The sequence below is a fragment of the Balaenoptera borealis genome (assembly GCF_965194805.1).
Source record: "Balaenoptera borealis genome assembly, chromosome: 3".
NCBI lineage: Eukaryota > Metazoa > Chordata > Mammalia > Artiodactyla > Balaenopteridae > Balaenoptera > Balaenoptera borealis.
Genome location: NC_138866.1, coordinates 184,478,997 through 184,494,463, shown reverse-complemented (window position 1 = coordinate 184,494,463; position 15,467 = coordinate 184,478,997). Strand labels below are relative to the sequence as shown.

The 15,467-nt window shown below is 42.6% G+C and overlaps 1 protein-coding gene across 10 annotated transcripts in view; it reads right to left on the bottom strand.

Annotated features, from left to right (window-relative positions):
* Positions 1–15,467, bottom strand: part of ODAD2 (outer dynein arm docking complex subunit 2) — a 244,586-nt gene that overhangs the window by 171,166 nt on the left and 57,953 nt on the right. For 8 of the 10 annotated variants that reach the window (XM_082385958.1, XM_082385954.1, XM_082385957.1 and 5 more), the window contains one exon: positions 1,239–1,501. The exons of 1 other annotated variant lie outside the window; for it this stretch is intronic. In XM_082385958.1, coding sequence (XP_082242084.1) covers positions 1,239–1,462 — 224 coding nt within the window. In that variant the 5' untranslated portion in view covers positions 1,463–1,501. Of the gene's footprint in view, positions 1–1,238; positions 1,502–5,114; positions 5,218–15,467 lie in introns of those variants that run through there. One more of the 10 variants, XM_082385962.1, reaches the window with a different exon arrangement.

The window sequence follows — 15,467 nt, the reverse complement described above, 5'->3', positions numbered from 1 at the left end:
TCCACATCTTAAGACCTGATATTTTAAATTGTAACACAGATAAATAGCTGTGAAATGCTGACACTCAAGACAATCTACTACTATTTCATAAATGAAGGAGCAAAATGTTTTTAGACTTGCCAGGAACGTGCATCATTTACACAAGGTACACTTTCCCAGGAATAAAGCTTTTGGAAGAACGCCCCAAAGATCGAGGAGCTTTCTTAGAGGTCTGCTCTGGGGCTGGCCGCTGGCGCTGAGCGGATGAGAAAAGGATGAAGTCACAGGCAGACTGAATGCCCACAGGACCAAGCTCCTGAACCTGAGAAGGCGAAACTCCTGGGGAGACCAGGAGAACAGCAGGGCACAGGACATTCTCATTGCTCCCGCCAGCGGAAGCCTGCAGCTGAACGGAGAGCAGGAGGAACTAAAACGCCAGGGATGGAGAGGACTGTTGAAAAGCAGCCTCCCGTTTCAGGCTCACGGTCTGTCGGCCCTGAGGAAAGAGCTCTTTGGAAGAAAACTGCTGTAGCCACCTTGGTAAGGTTAAGAAGAATGAAAGAAAGAATAAATGAAATCCACTGACCCGATCGAGAGACTTTTAAACTGGAACTGCAGGAGGGAGATAAAAATACTCAGCTTATGCTAGAGAGAGAGCAGGAAAAAAGGCCTGATTCATTTCATCCCCAGTGTCAGGTTCCATGTCCAGAACATAGTAATTACTCCACAAATAAGGCTATAGTTGAGAAACTATTTAGTAATGCTCAGGGATGACAAAGAGTTCAATAACAGAACTTGGCCACTGACCTTAACACTGTGACTTCTCATTTGAGGACAATGGTAATTGTTAAGAAGTTTCTCCCTTATATTAAGCAAAATGCACCACTCTCCCTCTGCCACCCCACAGATTTTACAGATTTAAATATCAGAAGGGATTTTGTCTCTATCTGAGATCACAAAATCAAGGCCTAGTGGCATCTGGCAGTTCATATGAGTGGAAAGACCAGGCACAAAGCAACAGCAAACGTTGGGAGTGTGGTGACCTGGAGAACACATCCTCTATGGAAAGAAAATTCAAATTTAAAAATTAGATAGTGTGTTGGCCAAACAAAATAGCCTCAGATTTCACCCGAGTGCCTCCGGTTTTCTGAGATTTCTGAGATTCACAGAGGTTAAGCGACTTGCCCCAAACTTACAACCCATCAATAAAAAACGGGCAACTGAAGATATTAAACTCTAGAAGCAATTCACTGGCTTACCTGACAACATAACCTGATCCAAAGGCTGAGGGGTCCAAATTGGTTTTCCATTCCAGTGGTTCTACAAAAACATAGTTTGCCTCTTGGGGATGTTTATAGATAAAACCCTCCACAAACACAATAATTTCCTTCAGTATCGCCTCATTGGGAGGGGTAGATTCCAGGGCCCTAGCCCCGTGCGCCACAGCTGTCCACTGCGCGGACCTTGTCAGTGCCGCGCCCATGGGATCCCACGATGCTCAGACCCGAGCTCAGCGCGCTCACTGCGTCAAGGCAGAGAGAGAGAGAGAGACACGATAGCATCCACCATTCCCCCGGAACAGTTCTCATTTTCAAGATTTTAAGCTAGCACTTACCCAACCCGCATTCTGCTTATTCATCTTAGAGGTGGATTTTTTAAATTATCCAGTAGCTCTTCAATTCAATAAAATAGCTAACTTTCCCTGAACCAGCGCTAAGTGAAACTGACAGGGACGTAAGGATTTTCCAACATCTGCCTGCCCTGGAATGAATAACTTCTTTCTCATTTTCCTGGGCCTAAGAGAGAGAATTCAAATAGCTGGGCAGAAATTGGAAACAGCAAAGTCCAAGAGCGGAACAAAAAGAATCGGAGGACGTTGGCATCAAGGCCTTTGGTTTGCAGCTCTGCTGGGGCCAGAGGTGAAGGGACCGATGCTCTTTTGAGCTGGATCACACATTGTTTAGAATCATGCTATTAAACTGACTTCTGTTACTCTTTGTCATCATCATACATCTGCATCAGTGCAATGTGAGCATATTGACCCTATTAATCGAAATATTTGAGCAGTTCAAATTCCATACTCCCTGCCCATATATCCTGCCCAGAATATTTTATTGTAATTCATAACTTTCTTAAGAGCAAATGTGAGAACAAATGAGAATCTCTTTAGCCTGTTTGTCTAGATTACCAAAAGAGTCTAGCATTAAAATGTAAAACAGAAATTGAAATAAATTTTACTTTAGCTAAATAGAAATTCGTCTTTAAAAGAAGATATCTGAAAAGATAACATTATCTGTAAACTTAAATAAGAGCCAAGCTAATAAATAAGTTCTGACATTAATACATAATGGACATTTAAGACTTTTTTTTCAGATAATCTATACTTGTTCATTTTCTCATTTGTAATAACACTGATCATTAAAACCTTTCTTCTGGAATATTAGAAGAATGGTTAAAAAAGTTAAAGGATGTAATTAGCTTCCCCCTCGACCCATCATTATTACAAAAGCTCAGTACCAATATTCTACAGAAATGATTTGGAGATGTTACTTTCCATCCTGTATTAAATCTTGAAATACACTAACAGGGACATCTAGATCAGAGGTCCTCAAATGGGCAGTACTGGCTGCTGAGAGGCAGAGGAGAAGCCCTGCACAGATGTTTCATTATCAAAATGGTAAGAATGGAACGTTGTTAGCGTTTAGTGATGAGGACCAGGAATGCCAGATGTCCCGCAATGCGCAGGACAGTCCCCCAGAAGGAAGAATTATGCGGCAATCTCCAGCATCTAGTACGTAAACGCTTCAGTTAATTAACACCTGAGCCTACAACCTATCACTATTTTATAAACAATCATGAAGGATTTTTTCACAGTTTTAATATGCACGGAATCTTCCAGAATTGAAACTATTATATGAATCGAAGGACAGTTGTATATACTTCATTTTACACAGAACTTTACCAAGAGGTCAGCAGTTTGTAAAATCCTGTCATTGACTGAAATGTTAGTCACACAATTTAAGTTTCAGTGACACATCTGTATTTGGAGCTACTGCATACACAGTAATTCTATGTAAGGCTGGAGCAACTGATTACCTCATTATATATTCTGAGCATATATATATATATATATATACACACACCTGAGCATTTACATGTTGATATTTTATTACAATTATCTTCCTTTTATTTTATAGTTAGAGCACCATTGAGATTTAAAACTATGATTTTGATTTCAGAAGAGTAAAGTGGGCATTACAAACTATTTGTTATAAAAAGCAAGTATTGGGTCAGATAAGGTTGAGAACAACATATATATACACATACATATGTACATACATATATCTGAAAAAGTGCTAGTGAAATAAAATGTACACCAAAAAATGTACGAATTTGTTGTGTGCAGTCGTTTTAGTATTTCAGTGTTTTGTTTCTACTGCTAGATTCTGAACACATAAGCACGTACTGATGTTTATGTGTGACACTCCTGGGTTTCCCAGTATCACGAGAATAAGTGCAAATAGATGTATCTTATATGGAAAGGCTCAGGAGGACAGTTCTATTTGTTTGTAATCTTAAGCACAAACTTGTTTTGGTCTATAAAGCTGTTATTATATGCATCATTTCCTTCTTGCACCTTTTAAAAGAAAAATGTGAAATTACGTAAGGCTGTGGCAGTCAACATGCCATAGAGTAACTTCCTGGAAGACACTTACAAAGGAGCTACGACAGGCAAAAAGTTCTTTTCATCATGATACATTTTTCTAGGAATGTGTGTAACATATTTGACTCTATTCAAATTGTTTTTCTGAGTCTAATAAACCAGGAGCAGCAGCAATGGACAGGCTTGATTTAAGAAGGCCTAAGAAAATCTTTGGGGGCCTATGAGCATCCGGAAGGCAAGTACAATATTATTTGAATATTATTCGAAAAATAAAAAGTGGAACAAAATCCCAAAGAAGAGAAGACCATGTATAAAAGACCTTAAAAAAAAAAAAAGACTTTGGAGGCCCAACTGACTGAGTTTTTAAAAGAAAAAATAGGTAGTCTTGTATTTTTTTTCTTCTTAAGTACGAGAAATTTCTAATGGCCTCTTAATTTACCAAGAGAACCAAAGCTACAGCATTTTTTTATTCCACTAATTCCAGTGATGTTCCAAAACGGTCAGTATAACTCGGGTGAAAGTTCAAAAACTAACATTTTTTATCAAGACAGGCTGATGGGACGTTTCCACCCAGTACCAATCCATGAGTTCTTCGGGCCTGAGAAACACGGTTACAATGAACACATGTGCATACATAGTACATATCTTTGAATTAATTGAAGATTTTAAAGTTTAACAATGACAGGGAAAGAAGTTTTAGTGCATGTGTTTGTTGCCATAAATTGAGAATCACGTTACACTCATGTTCTCTACTCATCCAATGGATACAACAATTTGTTTTTCTTTTTTAAGGGTCCGTTGCAAGCCTCCAGGATCATTAATAAAATGAAACCCATTCGTGAACAATTTCTGTAACACCTGAGCAGAAGCAAAACCAAATTCTTTATGAGACTGCAGGAATAAAAGCGACCACCCTAAGATCCAGAACCGTGGCTGGGGAAGCGGGTTAGGAGACAGTGCCTACACTGGCATCCCGAGAACGAGGAAGCTAGGCGGTGAGACCCACAGAAAAATCAGTTTCCGAACTACCCGGAACCGAGCCTTGAATCCAGGCAAACTCAGCCCGTGTGAAGACACGCGACGACGGCACCTAAGCGGCCCCCTGAGGGGCGGAACGCGCTGGAGCGGGAGGCCGGCTTCCCGGGCTGAGCGGGGAGGGGAGGCGGGAGGGCGGCAGCGAGCACGGCGCCGGGACGGAGGCAGAGCTGCAAAGGCGGAGGGGGAAGGGACAGGGGACGGGAGACACTGGTGCGGCCCGGGCGGGCGGGCGGGCGAGCGGGGCGCGGCGGCGGCGGAGCGGGAGGCCCGGCCCGGGCAGGAGCAGGGTGTCCGCGGGGAGGGGGCGCATCTGGGGCCCGAGGGGAGAAGGGGAAGCCGGGGAGAGGGCCAGAAGCGGGGCCCGAGCGCGACTCCCGTTTCTCCACCCACGCGGACGGCGGCAAAGACGCCGGCGTCCGCAGGCCGCACTCACCCGCAGCGCCCGGCTCGGCGCCCGCACGACGCCCCACGCTCCACGCTCCGCCCGCGCGCCCGCCGGTTGCTAGGACGCCGGGTAAACAAGGCGCCGGGCCGCGCGCACCGCGTCCCGCCGCCAGCCCGCCCGCGCGCCCCCGCCCGCGCCTCCCTGGAAACACGCTGGGTTCTCCTCCTCCCCCTCCCCCTCCTCCCCCTCCCCCCCTCCTCCCCCTCCCCCTCCTCCCCCCTCCTCCCCCTCCCCCTCCTCCCCCTCCCCCTCCTACCCCTCCTCCTCGAGGGCGAGTCCCCGCTCAGGCCACCAGGTAGGAAACGTTCACCTTCCCTGAGACGCAGTGGGAGGTTTTAGCAGCAACTTCATGGTAGAACCGATAGCAAATGGAAAATAGTCGTTAGAAACACCGTTTTGCTTCCCCACAGGCTTCCAGACAGGAGTCCTGTAGCGTTCCAGGAGGGCTTCTGTGTACCTGAAAGCTTCACTGGGTTCTCAAAAATAGCACAAGGCCTCTCACAGGATATTTGAGGTGCACATTTTTCTCTCCAGAAAGCAAATAAGCTAGAATTTTCGAACGCTCACTGGAAAAGCAGAAACTGCTCTTGGATACTCTAGTTCAGAGAACTGGAATGAAGTGAGAACACTTCCCCGTGTTTTTAAATGTCTTTTTTTTACATTTGTGCCTTAAGATGACCTTGATCCCACCAGTAGACACTCTATCAACAAGAGACCAACCTTGAAAAGCCAGAGGGGAATGAGGGAGTGGGAAAAAAGAAAATATTTGGTGGAGAAAAAAAGAGAGGGAATGAGCAGTGTACTGTCTTGGGGGCTGGAGTGTTTGGGGACAGTGCTGGACAAGCCGGGGGGAGAGTGTTTAGGAACTAGGACTGGACTGTTTTTCCTTAAAGCCAGGGAGGCAGATGTGTGAGCATGTTAGGTGTCACATGTCAGGGTAGTAGGCTGTCCCTGCTCAAAAACAGAGCCTTTCTGCAGACACATAAAGACACAAGGTCGATTTGACCTTTGTTTGGGGTTTTCTTCTCTTCTTGAGAGTGTGAAAGTTGTTAAGAGTGGAATCATTTTGCCCGATGGGGACTCTACCTCCAGAGAAGCCTACAGTTGCGAACACCAGAAAGGAAGATTACGTGCCAGTAGGTGTAAAGGGCCCATTCAAAAACAAAAAAAGTAGAGAGATTACACTCGAAGACAGTCACAGCATCCTAGCTGTAGAGTTGATGCACGTCACAAACTGGTGAAGTTCAACCAGCTGGTGAGGGTCCACCTTTGAGAGGCATTCTGGAGTGGTCCTGGAAGCAGGGAAACTTCTTTGGGTACTTTATTTCCCTTTTGCATTTTAATCAGCTGTATAAAATGAGAGAGCGTTTACTAGGCCCTGTGTAGAAACTGGCCAGAGATCTACAAAGTTCTGGAAAACTGACCTTGGTTTGCAAAGGAGGGAAAAGCCAGCACCAACCAAGATCTGAGCATTTGTGTCCTCATGTGCCAGATTCATGCCAAGGGGCAGAATCTCCCATTGCTCAATCTGATTGCACAATTGGAATTTACTGGAATTTATTAACCTTGAGATTTTCCAAGAAAAAAAGCTTCTAATAATATTTAAATTTGTAGAATTCCCAGCTGGCTTCTTCCAGTTTTTTCTTGCCATGTGGAAGCACTGACATGGCTATCCCTCAGCTCTCAGTTTAACTGACCACTTCTCAGAGTGCTGACCACCCCACCGAAAGAAGCCTCCCAGGAGGACTTCACTAGTCTCTGTCTCTTTGCCTGTCCCATACCACTGCAGTGAGCACCATGAAAAAGGGACCTTTTCTGTCTCCTTCAAGTCTGTACCCCTAAGAGCTAGGAGAGAGACTGACCCGTGGAAGGAGCAAAATGGATGAATCATCTGGTCAAAGATGGCTTTGCTACCTGCCGTTCTTTGTTGAGCCAGGCGCCGGAAAGGTGAGGCCCACGTTTCCCTGGACACAACTGATGAACCAGTTTGATGATTCCGAGTGGCTGTGTTACGGGAAAGAGCCTTCAATGCCGAGAGCACCCAGCCGTTTGCTGAGGCAGAGGTCTCTCTCCTCACTGCCTGCAGCTAGAACACGACCCAGTTCCGTCCAGTGGGACTTCAGAGAAGGTCTGCCACGGGCAGCTGAGACAGGCGTGAACATGTTTGACTCCCCCCACCGCCTTCTGTCAGCTGAATGTGCTCTCTGTGGGACCAGCCACCCTGGCTCAGGGCGGCTCAGCGCCCCTGGGGCACAGCAGAGGCACGGGTGCTGTGGCAGTATCTGCTCCGGTTGCCTAACAACAGAAGCATACCGTCTCACAGCTCTAGAAGCTAGAAGTCCAAAATCAAGGTGTCAGCAGCGTCCGTTCCTTCTGAGGCTGTGAGGCAAGGATCTGTTCCAGGCCTCTCTTGGCTTGTGATGGCCATCTTCATGGTCATGGGATGTCCTCCCCATATACCTGTCTCTGTGTGTAACTGTCCCCCTTTTCTAAAGACAGCCATCATATTGGACTAGGGCCTATCCTCATTAGCTCATTTTAATTTGCATTACCTCTGTAAGACCCTCTCTCCTCCAAGGTTGCATTCTGAGGAACTGGGACTTCAACATATGAATGGGAGTGGGGGACACAATAGCAAACATAACATTCTGTAAACGGGGGGCTCAGTGGGTTTCAGGGGCCCATTCATCGGTGTTAGAGTGAGGCCCAGGGGTGTGAGGCAGCCAACAGGAGCATTTACAGGCCATAACCAGGAGAAGGTGACAGGCAAGGTTGGTCTGAGTGTCCGATACCTCAATCAGGAAAGGACTGACAGTGGAACATCATAAATCAGGAAAGTACAATCACTATATTGTGCAATCATGGAGTTAAGTCTCATTATGGGACAAGATTGCCTCTTAATGGAATTTTTCAGGAGATTTCAACAGAATTCTGATGAGAGGAAAATTTGCACGAGGTCTGATGAAGTCCTAACGGACAAATTCCCCAGGTCCAACCTTTCCTTACAGATCGAGACAAACAATCAAAGAAGTCCAGCCTCAGCAGCCTCCTCAGTGATATACTATGGACCAAGACCACAGTCAGAAATGAAATGGCTCTTTCTTTTTAGATTCTAACTTCCTAGATATTCATTTATTTGATAAGTGCTTTTTTGGATACCGGTATGTGCTAGGCACTGTGTTGGCAGAACTGGGTTTTCCAATTCGAGTATTGGCAAAAAAAGGAGTCCATTAAACTCTATTGAAAATCCCTGGAACAGAAGGAAGGCCAGTGGCGGGGAGCACAGGAAGCCGAGAGAGAGGAGAAGAGATGGTGAGGTGGGCAGGATGGCAGGAGGGAGGGCCTTGCAGCCGTGAAGAAGAGTCAGATTCTATTCCAGAAGCAAACGAAAGTTACTGGAGGATTTTAAGGAGGGCGTGGCATGATCTGATTCATGTTGCTGAGAAGCTATCCTGGCTATTAAGGTGCAAGAGTAGAAGCAGAGAGACTATTACTAAGCCACTGTGGGTCAGGTCCCTAAGGAAATAGGGTCGAAGATGGAGAGATGCCTGTGAGACAAGTACTGGGGACTCTTCCCAGGGGAGTGAAGGCAGCGGGACTGGACCAGAGGCAGGCTGAACTGCGGTCCAGTTGCCACTACCCCAGGGAGAGCTCTGGGTCTGGGGGGCCCTACAGAGTTTTCCCATATTGAGGAGAGGGCTCTGGGGGGGCTTTATATCTCGTTATCTTTATATCTTTCTCCCCCCACAGCTAAATTTTTATTTAGTTGATAACCTCCATTACACATTAAGTTAATCTTTTTTTTCTTCCAGTGTTACTGACAGATAATTGACATGCAGCACTGTGTAAGTTTAAGGTGTACCGTGTAATGAGCTTACATACATCATGAAGTGATTGTCACAAGTTATCACAGTAAGTCTATTGTCACAGTAAGTTTAGTGAACATTCATGATCTCATATAGATTCAAAATTGTAAAAATAGAGAAAAATTTTTCCTTGTGATGAAAACACTTGGGGTTTACTCTTTCATATGTAACCTACAGCCATGTTAATTGTATTTATCATGTTGTACATTACATCCCTAGTAATTATGTGTCTTATAACTGGAAGTCTGTACCTTTTGACCCCCTCCATCCAACCACCCTCCCCCCGACACCCACCTCTGGTAATCACAAATCTGATCTCTTTTTCTATGAGTTTGCTTGTTTGTTTTTGAAGTATAATTGGCCTACAACACTATGTAAGTTCCTGGTACACAACATAGTGATTTGATATTTCTGTGCTTTTCAAAATGATAACTATAGCTATGATATGTCACTATACAAAGATGTTACATATTAATTTTGGACTATATTTCCCACATTGTACTTGCATACCCATGACTCATTTATTTTGCATCTGGAATTTTGTGCCTCTGAATCTCCCTCACCTATTTCTTTCCTCCTCTCACCCTGCTCCCCTCTGGCAACCACCTGTTTGTTCTCTGTATCTATAATGCTCTGTTGTGTTATGTTTGTCCATTTGTTTTGTTTTTTAGAGTCCACATATAAGTGAAATCATAAGTATTTGTCTTTCTCTGACTTATTTCACTCAGCATAATACCCTCTAGGTCCATCCATGTTGCTGCAAATGGCAAGATTTCATTTTTTTTTTATGGCTGAGTAATATTCTATTGTGTGTGTGGTATATATACATCTTCTTTATCCATTCACCTATTGATGGGCATTTAGGTTGCTTCTGTATCTTGGCTATTGTAGATAATTCTACAGTGAACACAGGCATGCATATTAGTGTTTTAGTTTTCTTCAGATAAATATCTAGGAGTGGAACTGCTGGATCGTAGAAGTCTATTTTTAATTTTTTAAGGAGCCTCCATACTGTTCTCCACAGTGGCTGCACCAATTTACATTCCCACCAACAGTGCACAAGGGTTCCCTTTTCTCCACATCTTTATCACACTTGTTATTTGTTGTCTTTTTGGTAATACACATTCTGACAGGTGTGAAGTGATATCTCATTGTGGACTTGATTTGCATTTTCCTGATGATTAGTCATGTTGAACATCTTTTCGTGTGCCTGTTGGCCATATGTATGCCTTCTTTGGAAAAATGTCTATTCAAATCCTCATCTATTCATTAGGTTGTTTGGTTTTTTGATGTCAAGTTGTATGAGTTCTTTGCATATTTTGGATATTAACTTCTTATCAGATATATCGTTTGCAAATATCTCCTCCCATTCAGTAGGTGGCCTTTTCATGTTGTTGACAGTTTCCTTTACTGTGCAAAAGCTTTTTAGTTCGATGTAGTCCCATTTGTCTAATTTTGCTTTTGTGTCCCTTGCCTGAGGAGACAGATTCAAAAAAATTTTGCAGACTGATGTCAAAGTTTTCTTCTAGAAACTGCCTATGTTTTCTTCTAGAAGATTTATAGTTTCAGGTCTTAACATTTAAATCTTTAATCCATTTTGAATTTATTTTTGTGTGAGAGTATAGTCCAGTTTGATTCTTTCCCATGTAGCTGTCCAGTTTTCCCAGCACCACTTATTGAAGAGACTGTCTTTTCCTCAGTGTATATCCTTGCCTCCTTCATCATAGATTAACTGCCCAGATAAGTGTGGGTTCATTTCTGGACTCTCTATTCTGTTCCATTGATCTATGTTTCTGTTTTTGTGCTAGTACCACACTGTTTTGATTACTGTAGCTTTCTTTGTAGTATACTTTGAAATCAGGGAGTGTGATACCTCCAGCTTTGTTCTTCTTTCTCCAGATTGTTTTGGCTATTCAGGATCTTTTATGTTTCCATACAGATTTTAGAATTATTTGTTCTAGTTCTGTGAAAAATGCCATTGATATTTTGATAGGGATTGCATTGAATCTGTAGATTTCCTTGGGTAGTATGGTCATTTTAACAATATTAATTCTTCCAGTTCATGAACACAGTATATCTTTCCATCTGTTTGGGTCATCTTCAGTTTTTTTCATCAGCGTTTTATAGTTTTTTGTGTACAAGTCTTTTACCTCTGCAGGTAGGTTTATTCCTAGGTATCTTGTTCTTTTCGATGTGATGGTAACTGAGATTCTTAATTCTTCTTTCTGATAGTTTGTCATTAGTGTATAGAAATGCAACAGATTTCTGCATATTAATTTTATATCCTGCAACTTTACCGAATTTGTCGATGAGTTCTAGTAGTTTTTTGGTGCTGTCTTTAGGATTTTCTATGTATGGTATTATGTCATCTGCAAACAGTGACAGTTTTACTTCTTGCTTTCCAATTTGGATTCCTTTTATTTCTTTTTCTTCCCTGATTGCCATGGCTAGGACTTCCAATACTATGTCGAATAAAAGTGGTGAGAGTGGGCATCCTTGGCTTGTTCCTGATCTTAGAGGAAATGCTTTCAGCTTTTCACCATTGAGTATGACGTTAGCAATGGGCTTGGCATATATGGCCTTTGTTATGTTGAGATATGTTCCCTCTATACCCACTTTCTGGAGAGTTTTAATCATAAATGGATGTTGAATTTTGTTAAAAGCTTTTTCTGCATCTATTGAGATGATCATATGATTTTATTCTTCAAATTGTTAATATGGTGTATCACATTGATAGATTTGCAGATATTGAACCATCCTTGCATCCTTGGGATAAATCCCACTTGATGATGGTGTGTGATCTTTTTAATGTATTGTTGAGTTTGGTTTGCTAATACTTTGCTGAGGATTTTTGCACCTATTCACCTATATTGGCCTGTAATTCTTTTTTTGTGATACCATTGTCTGGTTTTGGTATCAGGATGATACTGGCCTCATAGAATAAGCTTGGTCAGCTTCTTGTTTGTACTTTGTCTTCACTATTTCCTTTCTGTAGTCTCAGTCTAGCCCTTTTGGTGAGAAAGGAGAGTGAAAGGAGAAGAAGTAAAAGGACAAGGAATCTTCTAAATTGTCTGCCCTGTCATAAACTACCTTTGCATTCGTTGCATTAAGCCTAATCTGGCTCATTCTCTTGTGAATGTTTTTTCTTAGAATTTCAAAAATCTTGCAGTGTTGGTGCCCTTCCCACTGTATTTTGCTCCATCCCAAAACAGCCTTCTTCCTTCTGACTACATCATTGGGAACCTACAGTTCATACATTTACTTTCTGCTGAGGTCTTATAGCTGCCATCCCACCTCCTCCAAACCCCAGTGTATTTTTCACCCACAGCCAAAATCTGGCCCATGGGAAGCACTCACACATTATTTGCTCAACAAACTCTAGAGCACAGGTCAGTCCTATCGCAATAGATGCTTTCCTCCACTTTGCTGCCAGAGCCACTCTACTCTGCCTGTCTCTCACCCCCCAGGCTCACCCACCATCTCCTCCCCTCCTCACAACTGCACAGGATAAAGGACACATATTAAGCTCTCTGAGTAGTCTCCTTAAAGTCCTTCTTCTTCCTTACTTCTGAACTGAGGTTGGGGGGCAGGTGAGTAGAAAAAAGATGGCTAGCACAGCTCTCTTCAAAAAGCTCTTCCCTGGAAATCCACTCATTTCCCTTCTATAACTTCAATATGGGTGAGTCAGGAAATTGACTTTCCAGTTATAACCTTTACAATTTTACATCTCAGCCTAGTGCCTTACTCTGGAATAAACTGTCTACTGTATCTTGAATCCCAATGTCTTGAATTAGTGAAACAATTTTAACATATTATTTCTTAGGTATATGTACAAATTGTAGATGATTTCAGAGCAAATCAATAATATACATTGCCTTAGAAAGTGAATGGATGGGGAAGAATTATTAGTGTTTTTATTTATATACCTCCTTATCTTCGGATGTGTTACAATGAGCCTGTGTTCCTATAGTAAATGATTAGGACTGTGTAAGAAACAATAGACATAGAACATATGAGTAATTTATATATGTACAGATTATTCAAAATTAGGCCATATATCAAATATCAAAGGTCATTTCATATGCATTAATCAAAATGATTTTGATTCTAAAGTAAAAGTGGTGTAGGATTGCTTTAAACATTTTGACTTGAAGGAAACACAGAAGTGTTTTCTCGGATCTTTATCTCGTATATACATGTAGTGCAATTGATTGGCCTTTTGATTGGAAAATTTGAGGGAGAAGATAATCAAAATGACAGAATCTCAAACTGAATTTGGGGGGGACTAAGGCAGGCATGTTGTGTGCTTCATTTCTGTATAAATGAAAAAATAAAAAATAAACCCATAGAGGTACATTCTCTTATCAGTTTGAGCCACACCTATAGAAATGATAAAAACTGGCCTACAGGGTTCATTAAACCTGTATGCTACATCACTAAAATGACAGTGGGGAAAGAGAGTGGGAGGGAAGATGAAATGGGTGAAACATGTCAACAAAATGTGGGTAATAGAAAACAGAAGAGTTGAAATGGCTTAGCCGAGAGGAGAAAGCTGAAACCTAAAAGCTTGAAGGGATCAAAGCCAATAAAAATAAAACATTTGCAGAAAAATAGACCCTGGAAAGACTCAGAACTTGGAGGCATCTCTAAAGGTGCAGAGTAGACTGAAAACAGGAAAAGAGCTTGAAAGCCTTGTTCAAGGAGGAGCTGGACTTATAAACCTTTTCCCCGACAGAGAGGTTTATCAGTCAGGGCACCAGGAGCAGCTGAAAACACTGTACGGAAATCATGGAACTAAGTAAACATGGGCTCCCGGAATGCTGACCGTCCCCGCCGCCCCCTCTCCTGGACCCTTCCTCGCACTGGCAACCCGACTTCCATCTTCAGGCAGAAGATCTGACACTGACCAGCATGAATGCAAAGATCTACAGGTGCTGACATTTGAGAGTTCTTCCAGGCAAATAGATAGGTGTTGGAAGAGGGGACGTGTATGGGTAGCATGGGGCAGGAGTGGTGGCAACAGAATTATACCCTCTACTTCCAGAGTAAAGAGTCAACAATAATCTCTAAAAAGAAAAACCAAGCCATAGCAGTTTAAGCATGTCATTTAGAAATTTGGAAATGTTGAGCAATACCAAAGACAAGCAAGAGTCTTGCCCATCACTGTGATTTTTAAGAAAAGAAAAAAACAGGATCCAATCAACTTCTCAAGAAAAACCAGGGCCAACCACCTTGTGGAAAGGCTGTGCTCCATCATCCAGGCCTGGCTAGTGATACACAGACTTAAGAGACCCAGTCCTGATGAACTCAGACATTGGAGAGGGCAAAGCTTCTGTGACAAGTAGCTAGTGCTGCAAGAATGCTGCATGACACACAGCCCCAAACTCAGTGGTACACGTGGATCTGTACTCACAGACCTTCAGGTCAGTTGCAGTTCTTGTAGCTTGGCTCACCTAGGCGAGCCCTGAGTAAGTGCTCTGCTTCAGGCTCTGCTTCTGGGCCTGGTTCCAGGCCTTGTTCCAGAACTCAGGCTCAGGGGCAGTGGCTACCTGTGGGATGTACTTGTTGTGGTGAGTCACTTTCATGGACATTCCAAGCCTCTGATAGCATCATGTCAACTGACATCCCATGGATCCAAAAAGTCACATGGCCAAGCTCAAAGCCAAAGGTTGGGAGCTATTATTTGCCCACCATGAAATCATGGCAAGGGTGTGGATAATCTGACACCACTTCAACAGAGTGAAGAAATCACTGGAACTAATAATCTACTGAAGCACCCTTCTTCATGTATCATTCATCAAGTGGGTTCTAATTTTGGTCTTCATTCCCAGTACGTTATCATGGTGGTTCTGTCACCTTATCATATTCTCTGTCCTCCAGCAGGAATATCTAAGGTTGTTTGCAAATAATTTAAACACATTGTAATCATAAGTTAAAAAAAAAAAGAATATCTAGGATCAATAGCCTAGTTAAGTGTTCTGATTTGCTTCTTTATTTTTATGCAATTATTCTGAGTCTTTAAAAAATCTTTTTATAATTATTTTATTCAAAGTCTCTCTTTTTTGTTCTCAACTCTCTATCTAAGTAAGAAGACAGAATACCATAAAAAAGTGTTTAACCCCATTTTATGTCAAGTAGCACTTGGTCTCTGTTCTGGATTTTTTTAAAAGTAGAAACTCAGGGCAAATACACTGGAATGCAGGGAAAGTTATTTGATATAGAAAATGTGTAGTCTAGCCAAGAAGTGATTACTCCAGAAATCCTCATGGAGAATAAAGGATTTAATGTGAGACTTGATATTTTGGAAAAACAAACTGAGGATTAATAATATCCGGGTGATGTCTCCCAAAAACACCAAAGGAAACAGTGAAGACGTCTTAAAAGAATGGCTTCCAGATGCCTAGTAAATCATGTGTCTCTACCAAATGAGAACATGGCTTAAGGAGGATATTACTTATTTTGAGAAAAGAAGCAT